This window comes from Pan troglodytes, chromosome 11 (assembly GCF_028858775.2).
Source record: "Pan troglodytes isolate AG18354 chromosome 11, NHGRI_mPanTro3-v2.0_pri, whole genome shotgun sequence".
In the NCBI taxonomy this organism is placed as follows: Eukaryota; Metazoa; Chordata; class Mammalia; order Primates; family Hominidae; genus Pan; species Pan troglodytes.
In genome coordinates, this window is record NC_072409.2 from 67,095,288 (window position 1) to 67,116,629 (window position 21,342).

Here is a 21,342-nt window from a genome sequence, read left to right on the forward strand (position 1 = left end):
TGGAGTGCAGTGGTGCAATCATGGCTCACTACAACCCCGACCTCCTGGGCTCAAGCCATCCTCCTGCCATAGCCTCTCAAGTAGCTGGGACTACAGGTGTGTGCCACCATGCCTAGCTAATTTTTAAATTTTTCTGTAGAGACAAGGTCTCACTATCTTGCCCAGGCTGGTCTTGAACTCCTGAGCTCAAGTGTTCCTCCTGCATCAGCCACCCAAAATGTTGGAATTACAGGTGTGAACCACCGTGCCTGGCCTACAATTTTTGAATACATATTTTGAGGAAAAATTAAAATTAGAAACGTAGCAAGAGTTTCTTTATGTACTTCCTTTACTTATATCCTAAGTGATATTCAATTTCAAAGTCATTCTAGTTGTCAAAAGTTATTTCTTCAGCAAATACTGCTATGACAATTACTTTTGATTTCTTAGATCATTTTTCACTGAAGAGAACAGAAAAGGTAAGGGAGGATGAAAGCTGGACCTGGACTATAAGGAAAGTAAATATTATCGAGGGCTGAATTTATTGTTCATTTTCTTTCCTGCTTGATCAATGCTCCTTTCCTGGTATCATGTTCTCCAAACTTCAGGTGAATGGATCAACCCTTTCCCTATTCTCAGTTTGGAGAAAGTGTTTTCCTGGGTTATATTTTTCATTTATAAGATATCCCCACCTATTGAAGGTGGGGGATTGGGGTGAGGCTATTTTTGCTTCAGAACTCATTGGCCATTCCATTGTTCCTCAAGAGTGGCTCCACTATGCAAAGTGAGGGCTGGCTGGTTCTGGAGCTGGTCTTTCTCGGGCCCTACCATGCCCTCTACACCTTACCTGTGTGCCCCGCTGAGAGCCTGCTTAGGCTTCAAGGCCAACTCAGATGCCCTAACTGGAAATCTCTTGATCTTGCCTGGTATTTAATTCCACTTCTTTTTGAAAACTAATTTTCCTTTGCAGAAACACCACTCCCCTACTTCAGTCACTATGGCTTGGTTGGGGCTGATTCCCTTCTCTCTCTCCAGGGGTAAACATACGACCCAGGCCCAACTAAGCCTGCATAATCCACCCCTTCAGTTACAGTGGTTGGCTCATAGACAGGCAACTAAGCCGGTCCAGTGACATGCAGCCCTGGGTCTTCTGCTGGGATTAATGGGAAGGAGGTGACCCTTTCCAGTAGGCTGAATCCCAGTTTGTGTGATTTCAAAGACAATGAGGTAGTACAGAAATTGTCTCATCAGCTTGGGGAAGTGAGAATTTACTAACCCCCTCCTCAGAGATTGGAGGGGGCACAGAGAAATGATGGTGGGAGTTTGTAGTCTGAGATTGAAACCAGGCTTTGAATAATCTGAGTTGTGCTAGTTGAAATCATGGAGAAATAGCAGAAAAGGCTCCGTCTGAACATTGAGAAACACCTTCCCTAACGGGTAAGAGAAAACAGAGGAGCTCAAAGAGGAACTTGCAGAAGGCACCAGGGGTATGGTGGGCACAGTTTCCAGGCAGCCTTCAATCATCCCTATCTCCTGATAGTTACACCCTGTGTCCTACTCTCCTTTTGAGTGTGGCTAGATCTAGTGACTGACTTCTTTTAAATTTTTGTTTTTTAATTTTTACTTTTTGGAGATAGGGTCTTGCTGTGTCACCCAGGCTGGAGTGCAGTGGGGCAATCATGGCTCACTGAAGGCTTGGCCTCCCAGGCTCAAGAGATTCTCCTACCTCAGCCTCCTGAGTAGCTGGGACCACAGGCAAGTGCCATCTCGCCTGGCTAATTTTTATATTTTTTGTGGAGACAGGGTCTTGCCATGTTGCCCAGGCTGGTTTCAAGCTCCTGAGCTCAAGCTATCCACTTGCCTCAGCCTCCCAAATTGCTGAGATTACAAGAATGAGCCACTGTGCCTGTGACTTACTTCTAACCCACAGAATAGAGCAACAGTGAGAGGATGTCAATTCTGTGATAGATTGCAAAATATTGTAAGTTCCTAGCAGTCTTTCTCATTGGTTTCAATAAAAAAAAGCTGCTGTGCTGGAGGGACCCATGAGGCAAAGAACTGAGAGCAGCCTTTAGCTAACAGCTGGCAAGGAATGAGGCGCTTGGTCCAGCAATCACAGAGAAACTGAATCCCGCTGATGATCATGAGGGTGAGCTTGGAAGCAGATTCTGTCCCAGATGAACTTTGATTGTGTCTTGTTAGAAACCCTGGACCAACTCCTTGATTGCACCTGTGAGACGCCCTGAAGCGGAGGACCCAGCTAAGGTGTGTCTGGATTTCTGACCCACAGAAACTGAGATCATAAATGTGTGGTTTTAAGCCCCTAAGTTTTGGAATACAGTCGATCTTCATTATTCACAGATTTTGCACTTGCAAATTTGCTTACTCGCTAAAATTTATTTGTATCCCTAAAATCAGTACTCCAGCACTTTCACAGTCATTTACGGCATCTGCAGAGCAGTGAAAAATTTGAGTTGCCTGAGATACATGCTCCCTGCTGAAGTCGCACAAGGTAAGGCTCTGTCTTCTTGTTTCAGCTCTCAGCAACAAGTATCCTTTTCACAGTCCATGTAGTTTCCTGTATTTCTGTTTTTGTTTTTTGCATTGTTGCGCTTTTTGTTGATTTTACTGTTTAAAATGGCCCCCAAGCTAGTGGGGGCTATTTGGTATTCCTAAATGCAAGGAGGCTGTGATGGGCCTTATGGAGAAAATACCTGTTGCAGAAGCTTCATTCAGGCGTGAGTTACGTTCAGGCTGTTGGCTGTGAATTCAGTGTTATCAAGTGAACAATATACATTAAATACAATATCTTTAAACTGAAAAACACATAGAACAAACTTATGTATTGACCGGTTGCCCGAGGAGCAATGGATCAGTATTCACTAACTCAGTGTTCTTGGTGACTTTATAGGACATAACTACTGTGGAAAATGAGAGTCAACTGTAATTTGTTAATACAGCAATAGATATTGAATACTGTGGGAAAGCAGGGTAATTCAGCTCACTGGTCTAAGGAGGAAGTTTCACAAGGAAAGCATGATCCAGTGTTAAGGGCTATAGGTCTCTCACTAGAGGTAAGGCTAGAGAGATCATGGGTAGCAGTTATTGGTGTCTAATGTCTAAGTATCATTGGAATGGTTATATATTGAGAAGAAATAATTTTGTCTAGTTAAAGAGGGTTATTTTGAATGGAGGTGAATGAAACTATCTAGGAAAATCAGGCTCGTGAGGCAATCTGCTTGCTCCGTAAAGCCCACAGCTGTGTGAGGATTGATGTGTCAAAAGGCACCAGCTCTGAATTAAAAGTTCCATGACTGCACAGGATGATGCAACCCAGGGCGGGCTTCTGGCACGCTGCAGCACATGGACACAGCCAGCACAGGGACACTGCACACACAAGAGAAGCTGTAGAAGGGAATGGCTCCTCAGGGACCCACAGTGCCCCAACACAGCTTTTCTGTAATCTATGACTGAAAGTCTTGGCTTCCACGACTGAAGTTGTCTTCATTTTATTTATTTTTAACTTCAGCTTATAAAAGGCCCCTTATGATTTTGATTTTTAATTAGGCTCCCAACTTTATCCCTGATCTCCATGCCCTACCCTTACCCAAATGAGTGTGTTAAGTCCTTAAATACACATGGATTTTGGATAATACGTAGTTTTGTGTGTGTATGTTTAACAGTTATGTAAGTGGCACTGTGCTATAAACATCGAGTTTGTTCTTTTTCCGCTCTACCCTATGATTTAAGTGTTGCTTTATGAACATATAGTATGTTGCTTCTCACAGCTGTGGTATACTAAAAGGTGTATTCAGCACGATTTACCCAGCCCTTTCCCTAGTGCTGGACACCTAGCCCACCTCCAGTTTCCACCACCATAGTTAGGTACGAGAGCAGAATAAATGTAGCAGTACGTCTTGTAGTTGAATGTCCTTCCTTTGCCTACAATTACTTGTCAGCCTTTTCTTCTGTTTCTTCCCTTTCTTGGGTAGAGGACAATATCTACCAGAACTCATTTTTAGATCATGAGAACATGCAACGTCTCACTTCCTGTAGAGCAATTTCTCCTTTGGCTAGTCCAACAACTTTCTCAGAGGTACACATGTGTTTATTAAGTTAAAAAAAATAGCACAGTGGTAATTCTCAACTCTGGTTTTGCCTGAAGGTTGTGAAAATGGGGAAAAAACCCCAATTAAAAATAAAATGATATTTAATACATTTTAATTTAAAAATAAATATATGCCATAAAAAGGCAAGGGGAAGAGAGAGGAAAAGACAAAAATCAAGTAACCATGAAACATGGAGATGTTTCCAAAGTAAGAAATTGCTTATCCAGAGAGTAAACAACAGTTTGAAACCTTGGTGTATTGAACTCTGAGATAGGAAAGGCAAAAATGAAGAGAGAATAAAGTTTGGGTGTAGAGAAAAACCAAAATGTATACAGTCCTCCAGTACCAAGTGCCAAGCTAGATTGATGTTGAGATAAAACTGCTGCAAAGTGAAGCCAGAGAAAAATTCTTGCTGACTCAAAGAAAGAAAACCATCACATGCAGAATCAATTTTTATTTCTGAATTATACAGTGAGGCTATATAGATATATTGTGTCATTAAAGACTTTTATATTATTAATCTACATTATGGAGAATTTATTTACCAAAACGAAGTCTAACAGACACTTTATTCTGAGCAATCCAATACATGATAGAAAAACCTTTAGATATATAAAAGATTAATTTGTGCACATCTAAATGTTTCTAAGGGAACAAACTACTGAGGCATTGTGATAAGACGAGAGTTGCAAACATAGTACCATAACTGAATATTTAAAATTACATCTTAACAAAGGCTAGGAGTAGTGACTTCCTCACACACCTCAGAGAATGTCTTAGAGAGTAACCCCATAGAACATTGTATGGCTTCAACAGAAACTTCAGGATTTTCTTCCACACTGAGCTACTGCCCTCAAACAAACTTTCTCACTCCTTGACAGTATCTTCTGTGCAAATTTCTGTTCTTTCTCTTAATCAAGGAGCTTTGAGAAACAATGCTTGTGCCCCAATGACCCCTTGGTTCCCTTAACTACAGATCTATAGGAGAAATGCAAAGCAGTTCCCAGAAGTCAGAACCAAAGCAAGAATGTTCAGAGTGCAAGAGCTAGAGAGCTAAATCATGTGAATGTTTACCTCTGTCTACCTATCTGCTTAGGGATTATTTTTCTAGGATTCATCTAGGATTCTATTTACTTGGGGTGAATTTACATGGTAGCTTTTCCCTAGCACATGCAATTAAATTAATTTGTCTTTTAAGATAATAAAATAGCAGATACCTAAATATCAGAGTGGTTATGCAGCCTACAGAACAGCTGAAACAAAATCATTGGGACAAATGCCCATAATTTTCATGTAGGAAGATGAGGCTTCAAACAGCATACCACCTGAGTAGTTTTCCATAGATGAGCTGGACAAGTTAAAAATATATATATAGATGGTGAGATTGTTGCTGTGTCTGTTTGGCTATAACAAGAGCCCTCTATGAACAGCTCTATGCCCTCAGGTTTGCACAACTACACTGAACACTGGATTTTTCATTACTTCCTGTGACAGGGTGACCATGGAATTCATTTTACAAAATGGGATGCTACTGAGTGAAAGTAGCAAATAGGTGAATAAACAGGAATATTGGGTAACCGTATTTACGTCAACACTGTGTTCTGGGAGAGGCGTAATTTGGGCTTTCAAAAGTGGAGGTGGGCTGTGGGAGGGGGTGGGCTGTAGGGTTTTTCTGTCCAACAAGCCAGATGTTATGAAGGAGGAGATCCAACAGAACATACAATTCAACAAGATACTCGCTTGAAAGGATCAAGAGGAGAAAAGAGAAAACGATGGAGGCTTATGGAGGAAAGAGGGCTGAACTGCGTGTGTGTGAGCAAGTGCGGAAGGACAGGAGGAGACAGAGGTGAAGCAATGAGGTCAGAGAAACTCAATCACCTGTGCAAAGACGTCTACTTTAAAGTAGTTACAGGCTCCTTCTACCCAGGACTCCAAGTATCCTGGACAGCTCTCCCCAGTGAATTTTCCACCATGAGACTAGGGTGGAACCGCTCTCACCCCTTCATTTTTATTTCTGCCAGCTTCTTTGTAATAGGAGACACTGGAGACTAAGAATGGTTCCCAGAGTGAGGCACAGACTTCAGCCAACACCTGTATATACTAAAGAAGTGCTTCTAAGAAGGCTTCATTTTGGCAATTGCAACCTAAGCAGTGATTTTGTGGCTAGGACTCCTTATGTTTTTCAGCAAGCCATTTCTTTTATTTCACTGTCTGTGGATGTCAAAACATTGATTTTTGACAAAAATAAATTAGTATGCAGCCTCATTTGTCCGTTCTGTTAGAGAAACTATCTAAATACAAATTGGGGTGGAGTAGGAAAGGATGCGTTTGCTAGAGCAGGGGTCAGCAAACTTTTTCTGTAAACATAGTCAATGTTTTAGGCATTGTGGGACATACGGTCTGCTGAACTGCTCAGCTCTGCGGCTGTAGTGTGAAAGTAGCTGTAGACAGTACAAAAACAAGTTTGTGTGGCTGTGTTTCAGTAACACTTTATTTATCAGTACTAACATTTGAATAATTTTCATGTGTCATGAAATATTCAAAAAAAAATTTTCCAACCCAAAATGTAAAAACCATTCTTAGCTTGCAGTGGTGAGCGAGACTTAGCTGTGGTTTGCCACCCCACCTCACTAGAGGCCTACAGACTTGAAATCTTGTTGGCATTTTAAAGGGCATATGAAGACTATAAAGGAAATATTTTGTACATGAAAGTACATACTCATATTTAATTTTAAGCCTATGATCAGATTACAGTGTTTTAAAGCAGATCACAATGCATGCGAGAGAGGAATTCATGAATAACTGAATGCTACCAAATGATTTTTGAGTAGGCCACCTTGCACTTGAGTTCTTGGCACTTACAAGGTAACCTCTGGAGCTAAGTTTATGGCCTGAAGCTCAGAGAGCTACCAAATATGCAACACGGATTCTTAAATTTCACAATGTGGTGGTCACCAACATTCATCAGGAAAATGATCTGTTAAAAGACCAATTTACATAAAATATAACACCCAATTTGACAACTAAAATAAAGTTGACGTGGATTAGAAAGCCTGGCTTCCCTTTGAGAAGTTAAAGGAGATTCTCGTAAACAAGAACAAAACGGGCACTTAGCTGACGATGGTTTTACACCTTGTGTGGTTTGTGGCTGTCCTAGTCAGGCTTAGGATTTTAAAGGTGGAGTCAAACAGGGGAAACTTTCCTGGGGAGAGTTGAGCCCTGTGTACTTTAAACCTAATGCAATCACCAAAAGGAAATCCAGCTAATCTATGGAAACAAATCCACTCATACTTAACAGTGGATTAAAGGTATTTTACTGGTAAACACCAGTCTAAGGGACAAAGTATCACTGCACTGTTTTAATGAAGTATTGAAATGGAAGGTCCTACTTTCTTGCTAAGGCTCAACTAAAATCTTTGAGGCACATAATTGGCAAAATAGGAAAGTACACACAATTTCATAAAATATCTTAAGAGTAAACAAACTTTCTTTCTGTTTTTCCCCTTAGAAATTTAGAATGGCACCAGGTAGTGCAAAGTGGAAAAAGGTAACATCAGCCCTGTCTCTTTCAGGTAGATATTTTTCAACAGAACCATGAACCAGAAAAGCATCCTCTTCTTCCAGCGTGGCCAACTAAGGCTTTTCTTTCAGCTTCAAGTCAATACTGCAAAGAAAAGAAAAAGAGAGAGAAACATGAGAAACCAAATGAGAGACATTTAGTAATGATTTGGGTAGCACTGTGTTTGCTTTTTTCCTCAAAGGACATACTGAAAATATTTAAATCATGCAAGTTTCTTATAATAGAAAAATCTGGTAAAACCCAATCCTCCTCTTGTCAGGCTTTTCTCCAACATATGAAATCTGTTTAGTTCTACAAAATCGTTTCTGGAAGCATTTTACACCTTTTCAAAATGATCCAGGGAGGTAAAAAACTCATGTAAAGGCTCATTCCCAAAGTCAATTAAGATAAGGAGCATTAGTGTATTCCAGAAATCATGCCATTTTATTTATTTTTAATAAGTGACCTTTCCTTGTGAAGCAAACAAATGTTCTGCCTCAAGTAAGTAATGTCTCACAAGCATTAAATAGTAAGAAATGGTAAACAATAAAACACCACCAAACATTTTCTAGGAGCCAAAGGAATTGACTGAAAGGGGTTAGCCTACCTTACTGAGATGGATGTTTATAACTAAAGAAAAGCTTGTTTTTCAGAAGGTCAAATGGGTTCCCAAGTATCTGAGGAGTAAGCCTAAAACTTATTCGAATCACATGTCTCTCTTCTGCCTCTTAGTGAACACAGCACAACTTCCTACTGCATCCACCCAAGAGGAAGAAAACCAAAAGCCAGTAAATAGAGGAAGAATTTCAGTTGCGATAAAAGAGAAACTATTAGTTTGCAAAGGGTGATTTGGCACGTATCTGTGGATTTTGCTTATCTCTGCTCCCTGAGCCATAAGCTTGCATGTTGCAAAGGTTACTGTGCTTTACTTGTGGAATTTGCGGCAGCTGAGCAGTGTTCATTCTAGAAGCTTTGCAAATAAAGCCACTGGTAACTCACGCTGCCTGCCCATCCAGTTTACAGTAGTAAAGTATCTTTCCTTTGAAATATAGTCAGCAATTCCGTCACTTATTAGCAGTGGGGACTTGGCCAAGTCACCCACCTTCTCTAAGTTTCCATTTCTGTATCTGTAAAATGGAACGGTCATACCGCTTTCACAGCTTGCTAATGAATAAGTCTAAAGCATTTTCAATTGTACATAATGAACATATCATAATGTCTGTTATTATTAGCAGCAATAGTACCTCGGTGGTTTTTTTTGGTGGTTGTTTTGTGTGTTTTTGTTTTTTTTTTTTTGAGATGGAGTCTTGCTCTGTCGCCAGGCTGGAGCTCAGTGGTGCGATCTCGGCTTACTGCAACCGCCGTCTCCTAGGTTCAAGCGACTCTCCTGCCTCAGCCTCCCGAGTAGCTGGGATTACAGGCAGACGCCACCATGCCCAGATAATTTTTTGTGTTTTTAGTGAGACGGGGTCTCACCATGTTGGCCAGAATGATCTCGATCTCTTGACCTCGTGATCCGCCTACCTCAGCCTCCCAAAGTGCTGGGATTACAGGCATGAGCCAACATGCCCGGCCCTCAGTGTTTTTTTGAAATGAGAAAATAGCTCTTTGCTTTATTACCCTACTTGCAACAATCTTGTCTCCTTTGGAAAGCCAAAATCATCATGAATATTTCTAGTTTTCAGGCCCTCTGACTTGTTTTCTTACCTGCAGAGTTTGCTTTAGAGGTATCCTCTTTTTATCCACTGTGACCCTGAGATCTTTTTCATATACCTTTACAAAACAGGTCATTTAAAAAATATATTGTTTTTGCTTTTAAAAGGTCCTTCCTGTTCCTAGAAATCTGTAGTAAGTTTGATTTGGTGATTGGAAATTTGATTCTTTCTCTCACGGTGTTGGTTGACTTTTTCCCATAGATGAAGAGAATATTTACTAAACCAAAATTTGAGGCACATTGTCTAAAAACTACGAGAGTGGGTCAGAATATGTGAAATAGTCTTGGAAGCTTAAAAGAACATGGTCACCTTGTTTCACCATCGGGCCCCTGAGCTAACACTTACACCAGGATGCCCATCTCGATTATTGTTCGTACTGACTTTTTTGTAAATCTTCTAGGATTTAATTCATCCCTTCAGCTTTTGTTAACTCAAAAGCTAAAAGACTAGAACCTGTTTACCCAGTTTATGAAATAAATGAGATAGTCAAAAGTGAACAATTTTCTTGTAAGTAAATACAGGAAACCACTTGGAAGGTTAATATTTGAGAGAACAGCAATGTTGTGGAGTTAACAAAGCTATTAACAATGATGCTCATTTAAGCTTCTTCAAATAGAGCCACTCTTGATCACTGTACTTTAAATAAATATGTAAAAATATAAAAAGGCATGTTGCAAGTTTTGGAACATGAAGAAATTCATAAAATCCAAACCTAAAAGGGAAGGAGACAAGCACCCAGGGCTATTTAAAAATAAATAAATAAATAAATAAATAAATGTATCCTTTTTGGAAAAAAGAATACTTTTAATTAGAATTGAATATGCTTAATCCTCGGGCAAATGGGCTTAGTTTTCTATAAGCAACTTTTTCCTGAGACAGAGCAACCTTCTGATAATTTTACAATAGGCCATTTTTGTGTCTAACACGTATTAAATGAGGTTCCTTACAAACTGTCAGACAATATTGTTTAATGATGAATAAAAACATTTGCATTTTATGTGGAAAGAAGAAAATGGGCATAACCTTCCCTTCTGTCTCTGAGGAAAATGAGAGGCCACTACGGTAACAGCACACACTCCATCTTATTCTTGGACTGATCGAGCCCATTGGAAGAACCCTTGCCCATTTTGCAGTGTATTCATTCAACACTAGCTCTGGAAGGTGTAAAATGCTTCCACACAGAACGCTCCTCTGTCCTTGATGGCCTACAGTGTAAAGATGCCAGAAGAAGTAAATGCAGCCCTTATTCTAATACCAAAGAAAGCCAGAAATCCAGGACTGGAAGTCAGAAAAAAAAAAAAATTCTTGGCTACTCTTGCCCCTTATCCTGATCTCATCATCCACACTGTGATCTTGTGCCTCTTAAGGGCTCAGGAAAGAGAGGGCTGAAGAAAGGGAAGACTTGAGAAGAATATGTTCTTCTAAAAAGTGGGAAGTAACACTAACAATTTGTAGTATCCCTCCCTCCTCCATGCCCAGCCCTGAAATGAACCCAGACAGGAAGCAATGGTTGCCCTCTTCCCAACCAAACAGCCCTACATAGGAATAAGAAGCAAGACAGACAAGGCAAGCAAAGAAGTGGGTAAGCCCCAAGATGTAGCAGCGATGGGCCAGCCATTGGCTGGGCTTCCACATGTGCCCTCTCTGCTGCTTGTTAACTGTGGGCTCTGTTAACTGCTCAAGGGGGGTGCTGTTTTGCTGAGGGAAGAAATAGTTGCAAAAAGAATTATCGTGGACTGGGGAATTGAGGTATTATTGCTTTGCAGAATTTCATGTGCCAATTTCCTTGAAGCAATTGGTATCTTCATCTAAAAGAGGTGGGACAACAGTGACCTTTGGAAAAATAGCTGTGTGATTTCAAAGGTCTCTCTATAGTCTTTGTTCTTTTTTGAAAATTTTATTTAGAAAAAATAAATTTTCCTTGCAGAGCGGGGCTAACTCATAGGCATGCATCCAGAATTGGCCCAGTCTTTGCTCTTTGTGAACTTTTTCAGCTGGGACTGTCTCTGGAGTTTTTGTGCCTAAACTTCCTTTAAGTTGCAAGGTCAACATGGCAAATGTGAAGATATTTCACTATAATTTTCCAACTTCCTTTTGGACCTCAACGGAAAGGAGGTCCAAAGACAGCAAAAGGTGACAATAGAGATGAGACACATTTAAAACTGATCTTTCCCCTCTGCTTTCTGATTGCTAGGAACAAAGACAATGTTAAATTCTCCACAACTCAAACCAAATTGGAAGCTCCTTGTTGGATGACCAAGTTCTCTCTGAAAGCTTGCTGGTGACCACAGTTTATTCCCTGAAACTGACTTGGCCACTAATTCGCTCTGTTCTCTTAGGTGAATAGTTTTGTCTTTCATTAAATTGGAAGTGGTACGCCCATCTAGCATTAAGACCACCTCTTTCTGATTTAAAAACCATTGGCCCTGGAGCTATACTGCCAAGGTCCAAATTCCAGCTCTGGGCCATTTTTACAGCTGTAAAACAGTGGACTGGTCAGATCGTCTCTCCATGCCTCTCTTTCCTCATCTGTGAAATGTACCTCATAAACTTATTCTGAGGATTAAAATCAGACACTGCGTATGAAGCTTTTTACAGTCTGGAACGTGGTTAAGAACTCACTACATGTCCAATTTCTACTTCTCACAGGATGGCAATCCTCTAAATAGATCATTCCTACAGTCTCATACAGGCTCGAATTCCTCCTGGATGTTGCAAAACAAGCACATTTTCTCTCCATCCACCAAAGTATTAAATGGAAGTTCCAACTTCCACTAATTAAAATAGAGATGATGTCATTCAGAAAGCAGAATTGCATTCCTCTTGCCCAAATGTTCTTACATCTGGTCCTAATATTCATTTTCTTCCCATTTTTGGATTGGAAAAATAGAATGCCATGTCCATAGGTTGTCCTTTAGAAATTTAAGGGGTGATCGTGAATGAAATGGTGTGAAGCTGGCAAATATAGCTTCAGGTTTCTAATTTCAGGAATGGAGCACAGGAAAGCTGAACATCTAAACAGGGTTTACCCAGTCCTCAGTGTGTTTTCTTTCAGAGCCCAGCCATACAACACTACAAGTAACCACATAGCTGTTATTGATGGTGAATTCTTACTCCTTCTCCATAGAAGACATTTCTGGATCATTGTAAAGGCAGCTAGTTCTGAGTGCAAGGAAAAAATAGGAAGCAGTCAACATTTCCCCACTGTCACCACTGTGAAAGCACAACAGATTTGAGGCATTTGAAACTGTTTAATGTGGTCCCATTGCTAATACTGAACAAATCCATACCTGAACAGATGATGAGATTAAGCTGTAACCCTTACCATCGGTTTTGAAATACAAGTGATTGCCCATGATATAAAAACACAAAGCAAAGATTAAAAACTCCAAACACCTCCAGTGGTCTCTTCTGTCCTCATTTTTCCCTGCCTTTTCAATTTGTCTTATTCAGGGGACATATTACAAAATTGTTTTGGTACCCCAAATAATAAAATACACACAGAGGAAAATCCCTCTCAAGCAGCCTAATTTTATTCACCCATGAACACAGTTAATTTTCAGTTTTCACGAGAATGAGGATTTCCCAATACACTGAAAGAAAAAATGTCAGCGTCAGCTCTCCTCATTGTTGTTGTTACAGAAATAACAGGACACTTACCACTCCATACAGCTGAGCTGTGTCCAGGTGATACAAATGAATCCTACCATTTACCTCAACTGAGTATGCCCAGAAAACAAATGTAACCTTATAAAATAATAAATAAAAGTGTTTTTATGGCATTTATGTTTTTTGTGTAGTATTAGCTGTTTTTGATATACTGGTGTGATTTCTCTGTGAGCAAATTTCAAATTTGCTTCCTATTAATTCTTGATGAATACTCATTACACCTCAACTTTTATACCCCTCCCATAATTTTTTTTTTTTGAGACAGAGTCTTGCTCTGTCGCCCAGGCTGAAGTGCAGTGGCACTATCTTGGCTCACTGCAACCTCTGCCTCTCAGGTTCAAGCGATTCTCCTGCCTCAGCCACCCAAGTAGCTGGGACTACAGCTGCATGCCACCATGCCCGGCTAATTTTCATATTTTTGGTAGGGGTAGGGTTTTGCCATGTTGCCCCAGGCTGGTCTCAAACTCCTGGACTCAAGCGATCCTCCTGCCTCGGCCTCCCAAAGTGCTGGGATTACAGGCGTGAGCCACTGTGCCCGGCCTCCCATAAATATTTTATTATTGACAAACAAACACTATTCTATTTAAAGAGCTTCTATGATCCTTTTTAAGTGCAGTTGTCCTCTTAGTAATATAATTTCACAAGCTAATTTATCTGTTTGCACATAAGAGGATCCATGATGAAGGTCAGGTGTTTTGTTGAAGATGACAGGCGGCTATCTCCCCAGGTGAGATAGCAACCTTCCTTTCTCACTCCCCACCCTTCTTGCTGGTGGTCTGATATTTTTATAGGGAATATTTGGCAATTCCAGTGAGCAAGGACAGTCAAGTAAGTGTTGACAGAGTGCTAAAAAAAACCTAGCAAAGCTGGAATGGAATCAAGAAAGGGCAATCTTCCAAACTCAGCTTTTCTGCTTTTTAATTTTGAGTAATCCTCCCAAGGAAAACAGCAATTTGCAAACCCTTTAATACTGTCACTCCAAAGGCAACACATGGATGCTTCCCAATTTTCAAAATAAGAATGGTTCTAGGTATACTATTTATCCTTCAGAAGTATAATACTTTCTTTCCTGTATACAGCTAAGGTTTTAAAGAAAAGATAAGGCAGGCTGAGGAAATCACCTTCTGAAGTCAATTAGAGTTGGGGTGCAGTTTGGTGGTATGTGTGTGTGTGAGGGGAGAGGGAGAATGTTGAGAAACTAGTGGGCATAAAGCAAAACAGTGGACAGATAGGTTTTGTTCCCTGACCAAGTGTACGTTTGCCTTTGGTTAGACCTAGCCTGAAGCTTTCTGAACAAGTCATGTGGAAAGTCAGGCACATCTGTCAACAGGAAGAACCTGGGCATATCTGGCTTCTAACCATAGATCTGCAGTGATCATGTTTATCACACAGTTTCTCCTAGAATTCAGGGGCTACTTCAGAGGCTAAAAGGTAGTTGAAAAAATGTTGCTGGTAGCCGAGATGGTGGGATTCTAAGGCATTCCAATCACCTGTGGGGTCAACAGAGTAGAATTTTTTCTCTGTACACATTTTCAAATGTGCAAATATATTTCAATTCCTCATACATGTGATGTTACCATCAAAAAGGTAGGATCAAAAGATCCTAGAGGGAGGATTCTTCAGGCAGATGGCTTACCCACTGAATCCAAAGCAAGAGCATAGACTTCCAAAACAAATCTGATTATTTTTATTTGGCCCTTGACTTTTAGGCAGTGGTTCTCAAAGCTGGGTCCTGAGACCAGCAGCATCAGCATCACTGGGAACTTGTTAGAAATGCAGACTTTTTTTTTTTCTTGAGACAGGGTCTCACTCTGTTGCCCAGGCTGGAGTGTAGTGGTAAGATCAATTAGCTCACTGCAACCTTGAACTCCAGGGCTCAATGGATCCTCCCACCTCAGCCTCCCATGTAGCTGGAACTGCAGGCACATACCACCATACTTGGCTAATTAAAAAAAATTTTTTTTGTAGAGATGGAGTCCTGCTATGTTGCCCAGGCTGGTCTCTAACTCCTGGCCTCAAGCAATCCTCCCCACTCAGCCTCCCAAAGTCCTGGGATTACAGGGCTGAGCAACCTCACCTGGCCAGAAATGCAGATTTTTAGGCTCCACTCTAGAGCTGCTGAATCAGAAACTTTGGGGGTGAGACATGGGATTCGTGTTTTACCATGTGCTCCAGGTCATTGCAATGCACAATAAAGTTTGAGAACCCACTGCTCAACAGCAATGAACTGACTGTTATGCAAATTCATTAATTTATGCAGCATAAATTTACTGAGCATCTACTATGTACTAGGCACGAGCATAGTGCTTCCTTTAGGAGGGAGATCAAAATGTCTCAGGACCCTCTGAGCCATTTAGACACATTGGGAGAGGGTAGGTAGGGGTAAGGAAGAGAACAAAATAGTGGATATGAGAGAAAAAAGAGAAAGCTACAAAACTACCCAAAAACAATAATCATTTTACTGTGGCAGCTAAGCAGAAAGAGTATAAATATAGAGGAAAAAAATCTATTAAAAGAAGCAAGATTTCATGGTAATAATGAAAGAAACATGACAATATGACTTTATGACAGGTTTGTCTGAAAAATTATTGATGTTCTTTCCCCCATCTTTTGTCTTCAAAATAGCGCTTTAATTTCATAAATATGTTATCATCCTGAAAAAATAAATCTGAAAGAAAACTGAAAGAAAATCTGAAAGAGAACTCTCACTGAGAGTTCTCTCTCTAGGAAATCTCATGATACAAAGCAATTTGAGTGCAGGTAAATGCTAAAGGGATGTTACACCAACACTCAGTTCCTTGATTACTAGTGTTTTCCTTACTTCCACAACTTCTTATTTGTGACAGTTGGGATCAAGACTAAGAAGATTTTTTAGAATAAAAAATTACACAGTTTTGAGTTTCGTTATCTAATTGGGTGTCAGTTATCTTGAAAGAAAATGAGAAGATTGGAATATTGTAACAGTAAATTCCACTAATGCTAAACTTTCTAAAGCAAAAACCTATCCTTTAATTTTTAACACAAAAGGTTGGCACACTACAAGCAAATAATCCTATAGGTTATTATAATAAAAATGTACCATAGGGGAAAAATGTCTAAATGGATTGTTTTAATGAGGAATTGGCATTTACAACTATGCAGAAAATGTCTATTAGTTAGATTTTATTTATTCCGAATTTATAGCTGTTAGGACATTGTCCAGGCCTTCTGCTTCTGCAATGTCTATTAAAATGGGAGCTGGTTTTAAAAATTAACAGCATAAGCAACATTTAAAATAGGGAAGAAACTTAATGTGCTTAATTCAGCAAACTTTTCAAATAGTACTTGGTTATATCTAACATGTATTATCAGAAAATTTCTTTGTAACTTGGAAACGAGAAAAGAGAATGACTGGATTTTTTTTTTTTTTTTTTTTTTGAGATGGAGTCTCACTCTGTCCCCAGGCTGGAGTGCAGTGGCATGATCTCGGCTCACTGCAATCTCCGCCTCCCAGGTTCAAACGATTCTCCTTCCTCAGCCTCCCGAGTAGCTGGGACTATAGGCGTGCACCACCATGCCCAGCTAATTTTTGTATTTTTAGTAGAGACGGGGTTTCACCATGTTGGCCAGGATGGTCTCGATCTCCTGACCTCGTGATCCACCCATCTCAGCCTCCCAAAGTGCTGGGATTACAGGGGTCTGACTTTCTATTGGTTGGGCTATTTTACAGCTCAATAGGGGCAGAGGTTAACTTGTAGTTTCTGTCCAGCAGTGATGCAAATAATTTCTGTCCAGTGGAAAAGACAACCTCAATATTACAGTTTATTGCCCTGCTGTTTATTAACCAGTTTTGTATCTAACCCAACAATCTTATCCAAATATTCTTCTATAAATTGCCTATAGATATCTAGCTGCTCAAATGTTCTTTGAACTGGCTTTAACACCTTAGTGGTTCCTGCATTAAATAATTAGTTGGATAAAATCACTGGCATGTGTTCATTTTATATTTGCATGAGAGTTGTAATTTTGCCTTTTTGAGAATCATACTTTAACAATAGTGGGCAATGACTTTTGTTTTTCTATTCATCAAAATAGCTCAAAGGCTGTTAGTTAAGCAATATTTCCAAAGTCATTAAGTAAGTTGTTGTTTTAATTCATAGAAGGCCGTGAAATTGATTCTACAAAAATCTTCCAAATCTCGATGTGCTATTATTCCTCCCCACTGGTATGAATTAGTGAGGTTCTGTTGCCTCAATACCTAATGATCATCTCGATGTCACACTATATGTGGCAGTGCCTGTGATGTGCTCTTTTGTTGTGGTGCCTAGAATTGCGTGTACATTAAAAAACAACAACAACAGTGACAAATACATTCCTCAGTATAAGCAAGATCATGGGGAAAAATAGATTGTAGTAAGAATAATAGAGATTACATCTATCATAGGAGAAAGAGAATTTCTAAAGTGCATTATTATCAGGAAGCAGGAATAAAACACCAGGCATGCAGATTTTCCCAATTCAGTTCTGAAATGCAAGCCAACATCATGCCAGCCGCTAAATGAAAACCAAGTCTTACTTAGCTGCCTCTGATGCTTCCCTCAGTTCTTCATCCAGTCTGCAGGAGCAAAAATTATTGGTGTGGAAAAGAAACAAAAGAGAAGCAAGCACAGCATGAGACAGTCACTCAGCAAAGCAGGGCCAAACGAAAGTGGTGCATATGTGCTTTTCGAAACTGTCTTCTGGAGCCCTGAGACGTACTCCTTCCATTAAATATGTTGTCATTGCCTCCCATTCAGTGTTTATGTACATTTACTTTGCAAATTCCTTCATAAAATGTAGATATAAGTTGCAAAGGGATCAGAAACATGCTGGCTGAATAAAGCTGAAAACATCCACGTCAGTCTGGTGGGTACAGTTCAAGTTAGCTTGCAGCCTGGGCCAAGTCAGGGATGTATCTGGTTTAGTAGGTTTCAGTTGCAAATTAGGTTGACCTCAACAGCTTTACACACAGGACAAAGACTGAAAATGGCATAGAAAAGACTGATACAGTGACCTCTTGCTCTGGTAGCTTGTTGAGGTCACCCACAAATAAAACACTGGTGTACACACACAGGGTCCAGCATGAATAGGAGATCAGGAGATTTTACCTCACACTTCTCTTATAAGATCTCTCTTCATCGTACCTTACAAGATAAAAAACGAGTGCCATAAGGAAAATGAGCAAACAGATGGGAAAAATGACAAGTAAATGATTTAAACGACAGTCAAATCATGAGAGAAAATGCCTATCCAGATACAGTCATGCACCATGTAACATCATTTGGGTCAGTGATGGACCACATATATGGTAGTGGTCCCCTAAATTAGAATACCATAATTTGACAGTATCTTTTCTATGTGTACATACACAAATACTTACCATGGTGTTATAGCTGCCTGCAGTATTCAGTACAGTAACATGCTGTACAGGTGTGTAGCCTAGGAGCAACAGGTTATAGCAGATAGCCTAGGTGGTGTAGTGGTCTCTACCATCTGGGTGGTTTGTATAAGTTCACTCTATGATGTCTGCACAATGATGAAAACATCTAAAGATGCACTTCTCAGAACATGTCTCTGTCATTAGGTGATGTATGATGGTAATAATAAAATTGACATTTGGGAGAAATCTTATTTTCATTAGATAACAATCAATGTTTATAATTTATAAATATATGCAGTCAAACCTGATTATTTGCAGATTCTATATTTGTAAATTTGCCTCTTCACTAGCATGTATTTATAACCACAAAATCAATACAAAGTACTTTTTGGCTCACTTGTGGACATGTGCAGAGTGGAGGAAAATTTGAGTTGCCCAACATTCATGTTGCCACCTGGCAATGTGTGCGGCTCTGTCTTCTTGTTTCATACTGTAAACAAGTGTCCTTTTCACAACCTATTTAGTGCCTTTTTTTCCGCTCATTTTTGTATTTTTCCTTGGTGATTTTGCTGTTCAAATTGGCTTCCAAGCATAGGGCTGAAATACTGTCTAGTATTCCCAAGTGCAGGAAAGCTGTGATGTGCCTTATGAAGAAAATATGTGTGTTAGATAAGCTTCGTTTATGCACAAGTTACAATACTGTTGGCCATGAGTTCAATGTTCATAAATCAACAATGTATACTAAGTAAGGTTCATTTAAACAGGAACACACATAAAAAAAGGTTATATATTGATTGATTGATGAAAACATTGTGACCAGATGCTTGCAGGAACTGAACATCCTGTATTTTCCCTTGGAACACTATTTCAGTATTCACTAATTAAGTGTTTGCAGTGACTTTATAGAACATAACTGCCACAAATAATGAGAATCAACTGTAACCAATGATTATAAATTTGGTTCTAGGTTGGGCAAGTTTTTCTTTCATTTAAGCCCTTTGATGACAGGCTCCATCTCAGCTGAGGACTGGTCGTGGGAGTGGCTGAGATTAGATCCTTTGAATGTTATTCAGTGATAAAAAGGAGCCATGGCTCGTATCCATTTGAAATTTGCAAAACATGAAATTGAGGTGATGAAGGTCAGTAACAGAACTGGCAGAAAGGACATCCCAAGGAGATGAATTACAGAAAACAGAACACATGGACATGTGGGCAGCACATGAATGGTGGTAAATTTCTTCCTCCAGAAAAAAATTTTTCCAAATAGAACCCTTCCTCCTGAAGTAACTTTTCCCAAATGGAGCCCTTGAAAACTGATGTGTGCAGTTGAATGAAAAATGTCCTAGGTATACTTAACTTCTCACTTGAACTTTCCCATATTATGGAGAGTCTCTAAAAGCAACAGGTGTAACAATAAATAAGATTCTGGATTACGACCTCTGTGCTGGGAGGCTTTGCAAGTGCTTTGTGTACCCTGTTTGCATTCAACCCTCAGAACCATTCCAGGAAGTGCAACTTACTTCCTTACTTTACAGATGCTGAAGCTGAGACTCAGAATATTTTAATTAATTAATCATTTTAATAGATGACTTGAAGTCTCAGAGACATTGAGAGGTAGGAGAGAAGGTTCAAATCTAAGTCTCTAAAGCCCATTCACTTTTCATTCTATTGCCTCTGTCACACCATGGAAGTGTTACCGTGTTTACTTGGAAAGTGGTCAATGCTCAATTCCACTAGAAGAGAGAATGTCCTTGTCATCTTATAGAATGTGAGTGTTTCCATACTTCTTCATCTTTTTTTTTTCTTCTTCTTTTTTGAGACAGTGTCTCACTCTGTCAACCAGGCTTGAGTGCAGTGGTGCGATCTCGGCTCACTGCAATTTCCGCCTCCCAGGCTCAAGCAATCCTACCACTTTAATCTCTTGAGTAGCTAGGACTACAGGTGCATGCTACCACACCCGGCTAATTTTTGTGTTTTTTTCATAGAGATGGGGGCGGGGGGTCTCACCATGTTGCCCAGGCTGGTCTTGAACTCCTGGACTCAAGCTATCCACCCTCCTCAGACTCCGAAAGTGCTAAGATTACAGGTGTGAGGCATCCCTCTCTGCCTCCATACTTTTTAAATTTAAAGAGTAGAAGTGGGATTTGAAGATGGAGTACCCCTTTTTGAGGCAGCAGCCCAGAGCTATGAGGTGTGCTGGTTGTGGAAACGCTGTGAAGCTAATGAGGGTTGAAGCCGTCATTAGGATCTTATGAACACTCCGTTTGATTCAGCTGAGCCCAGCTGACCACCGGAAGCCCAGTCAGTATCCTGTGTTCACGCCCGATATTGCTTATGTAGGAGAACCAAATGAATCTACTTCTGAGGTTTGAATTTTGAAGGATTCTCTGAGAGAGGTAAAGGAATCTACTAGAAAAGGACATGGGAATTTTAGTGCCAGGCTGACCTGAATTTGAATTTCCGTTCCATCTCTTCCTGGTTCCTACTTATACTGTGCATAAGTAACTTCCTACTAAGTTACCTCCCCTGCATCTGTAAAACAGGGGTTTACTATAAGAGTTAAATAAATGATATAAATAGAGCACTGCTATGCTTGGCATATCATAGACACACATTACATGAGAATTCTTTCCTTCCAGTTTCTAGGCTGGGCCTTTTTAATTAATTAATTAATTTTTTAAAGTGAGAGGACTCTTTTTTGGAATCCCAAACGAGAGGTACATTTTGCTATCCATTTTATGGAGGAAGATGAATGATACTTGCCTGTTTTCTTTGAGCTAATGGTTAAGTCCCTCTCCATTCAAATGAAATGAAAAAAGCTAGTGATTCAGATACAGTGAACAACAACAACAAAAATGACACACAGAAAACAATCGTTCTTTGCAACAATGTACCAGATACAACTGTTCATTC

The 21,342-nt window shown here is 39.9% G+C and overlaps 1 protein-coding gene across 10 annotated transcripts in view; it reads right to left on the reverse strand.

The window, feature by feature from the left end:
- Positions 1 to 4,527: 4,527 nt before the first annotated feature.
- The window catches only part of PRUNE2 (prune homolog 2 with BCH domain), a 293,772-nt gene continuing 276,957 nt past the window's right edge, over positions 4,528 to 21,342 (reverse strand). For 3 of the 10 annotated variants that reach the window (XM_054658124.1, XM_054658123.1, XM_054658127.2), the window contains 4 exons: positions 18,158 to 18,193; positions 17,587 to 17,625; positions 12,477 to 12,524; positions 4,528 to 7,752 (listed from right to left, as the gene is read on the reverse strand). In XM_054658124.1, coding sequence (XP_054514099.1) covers positions 7,722 to 7,752; positions 12,477 to 12,524; positions 17,587 to 17,625; positions 18,158 to 18,193 — 154 coding nt within the window. In that variant the 3' untranslated portion in view covers positions 4,528 to 7,721. The remainder of the gene's footprint in view (positions 7,753 to 12,476; positions 12,525 to 17,586; positions 17,626 to 18,157; positions 18,194 to 21,342) is intronic. The other 7 variants (XM_001146885.5, XM_009456748.4, XM_063787780.1 and 4 more) reach the window with 5 other exon arrangements.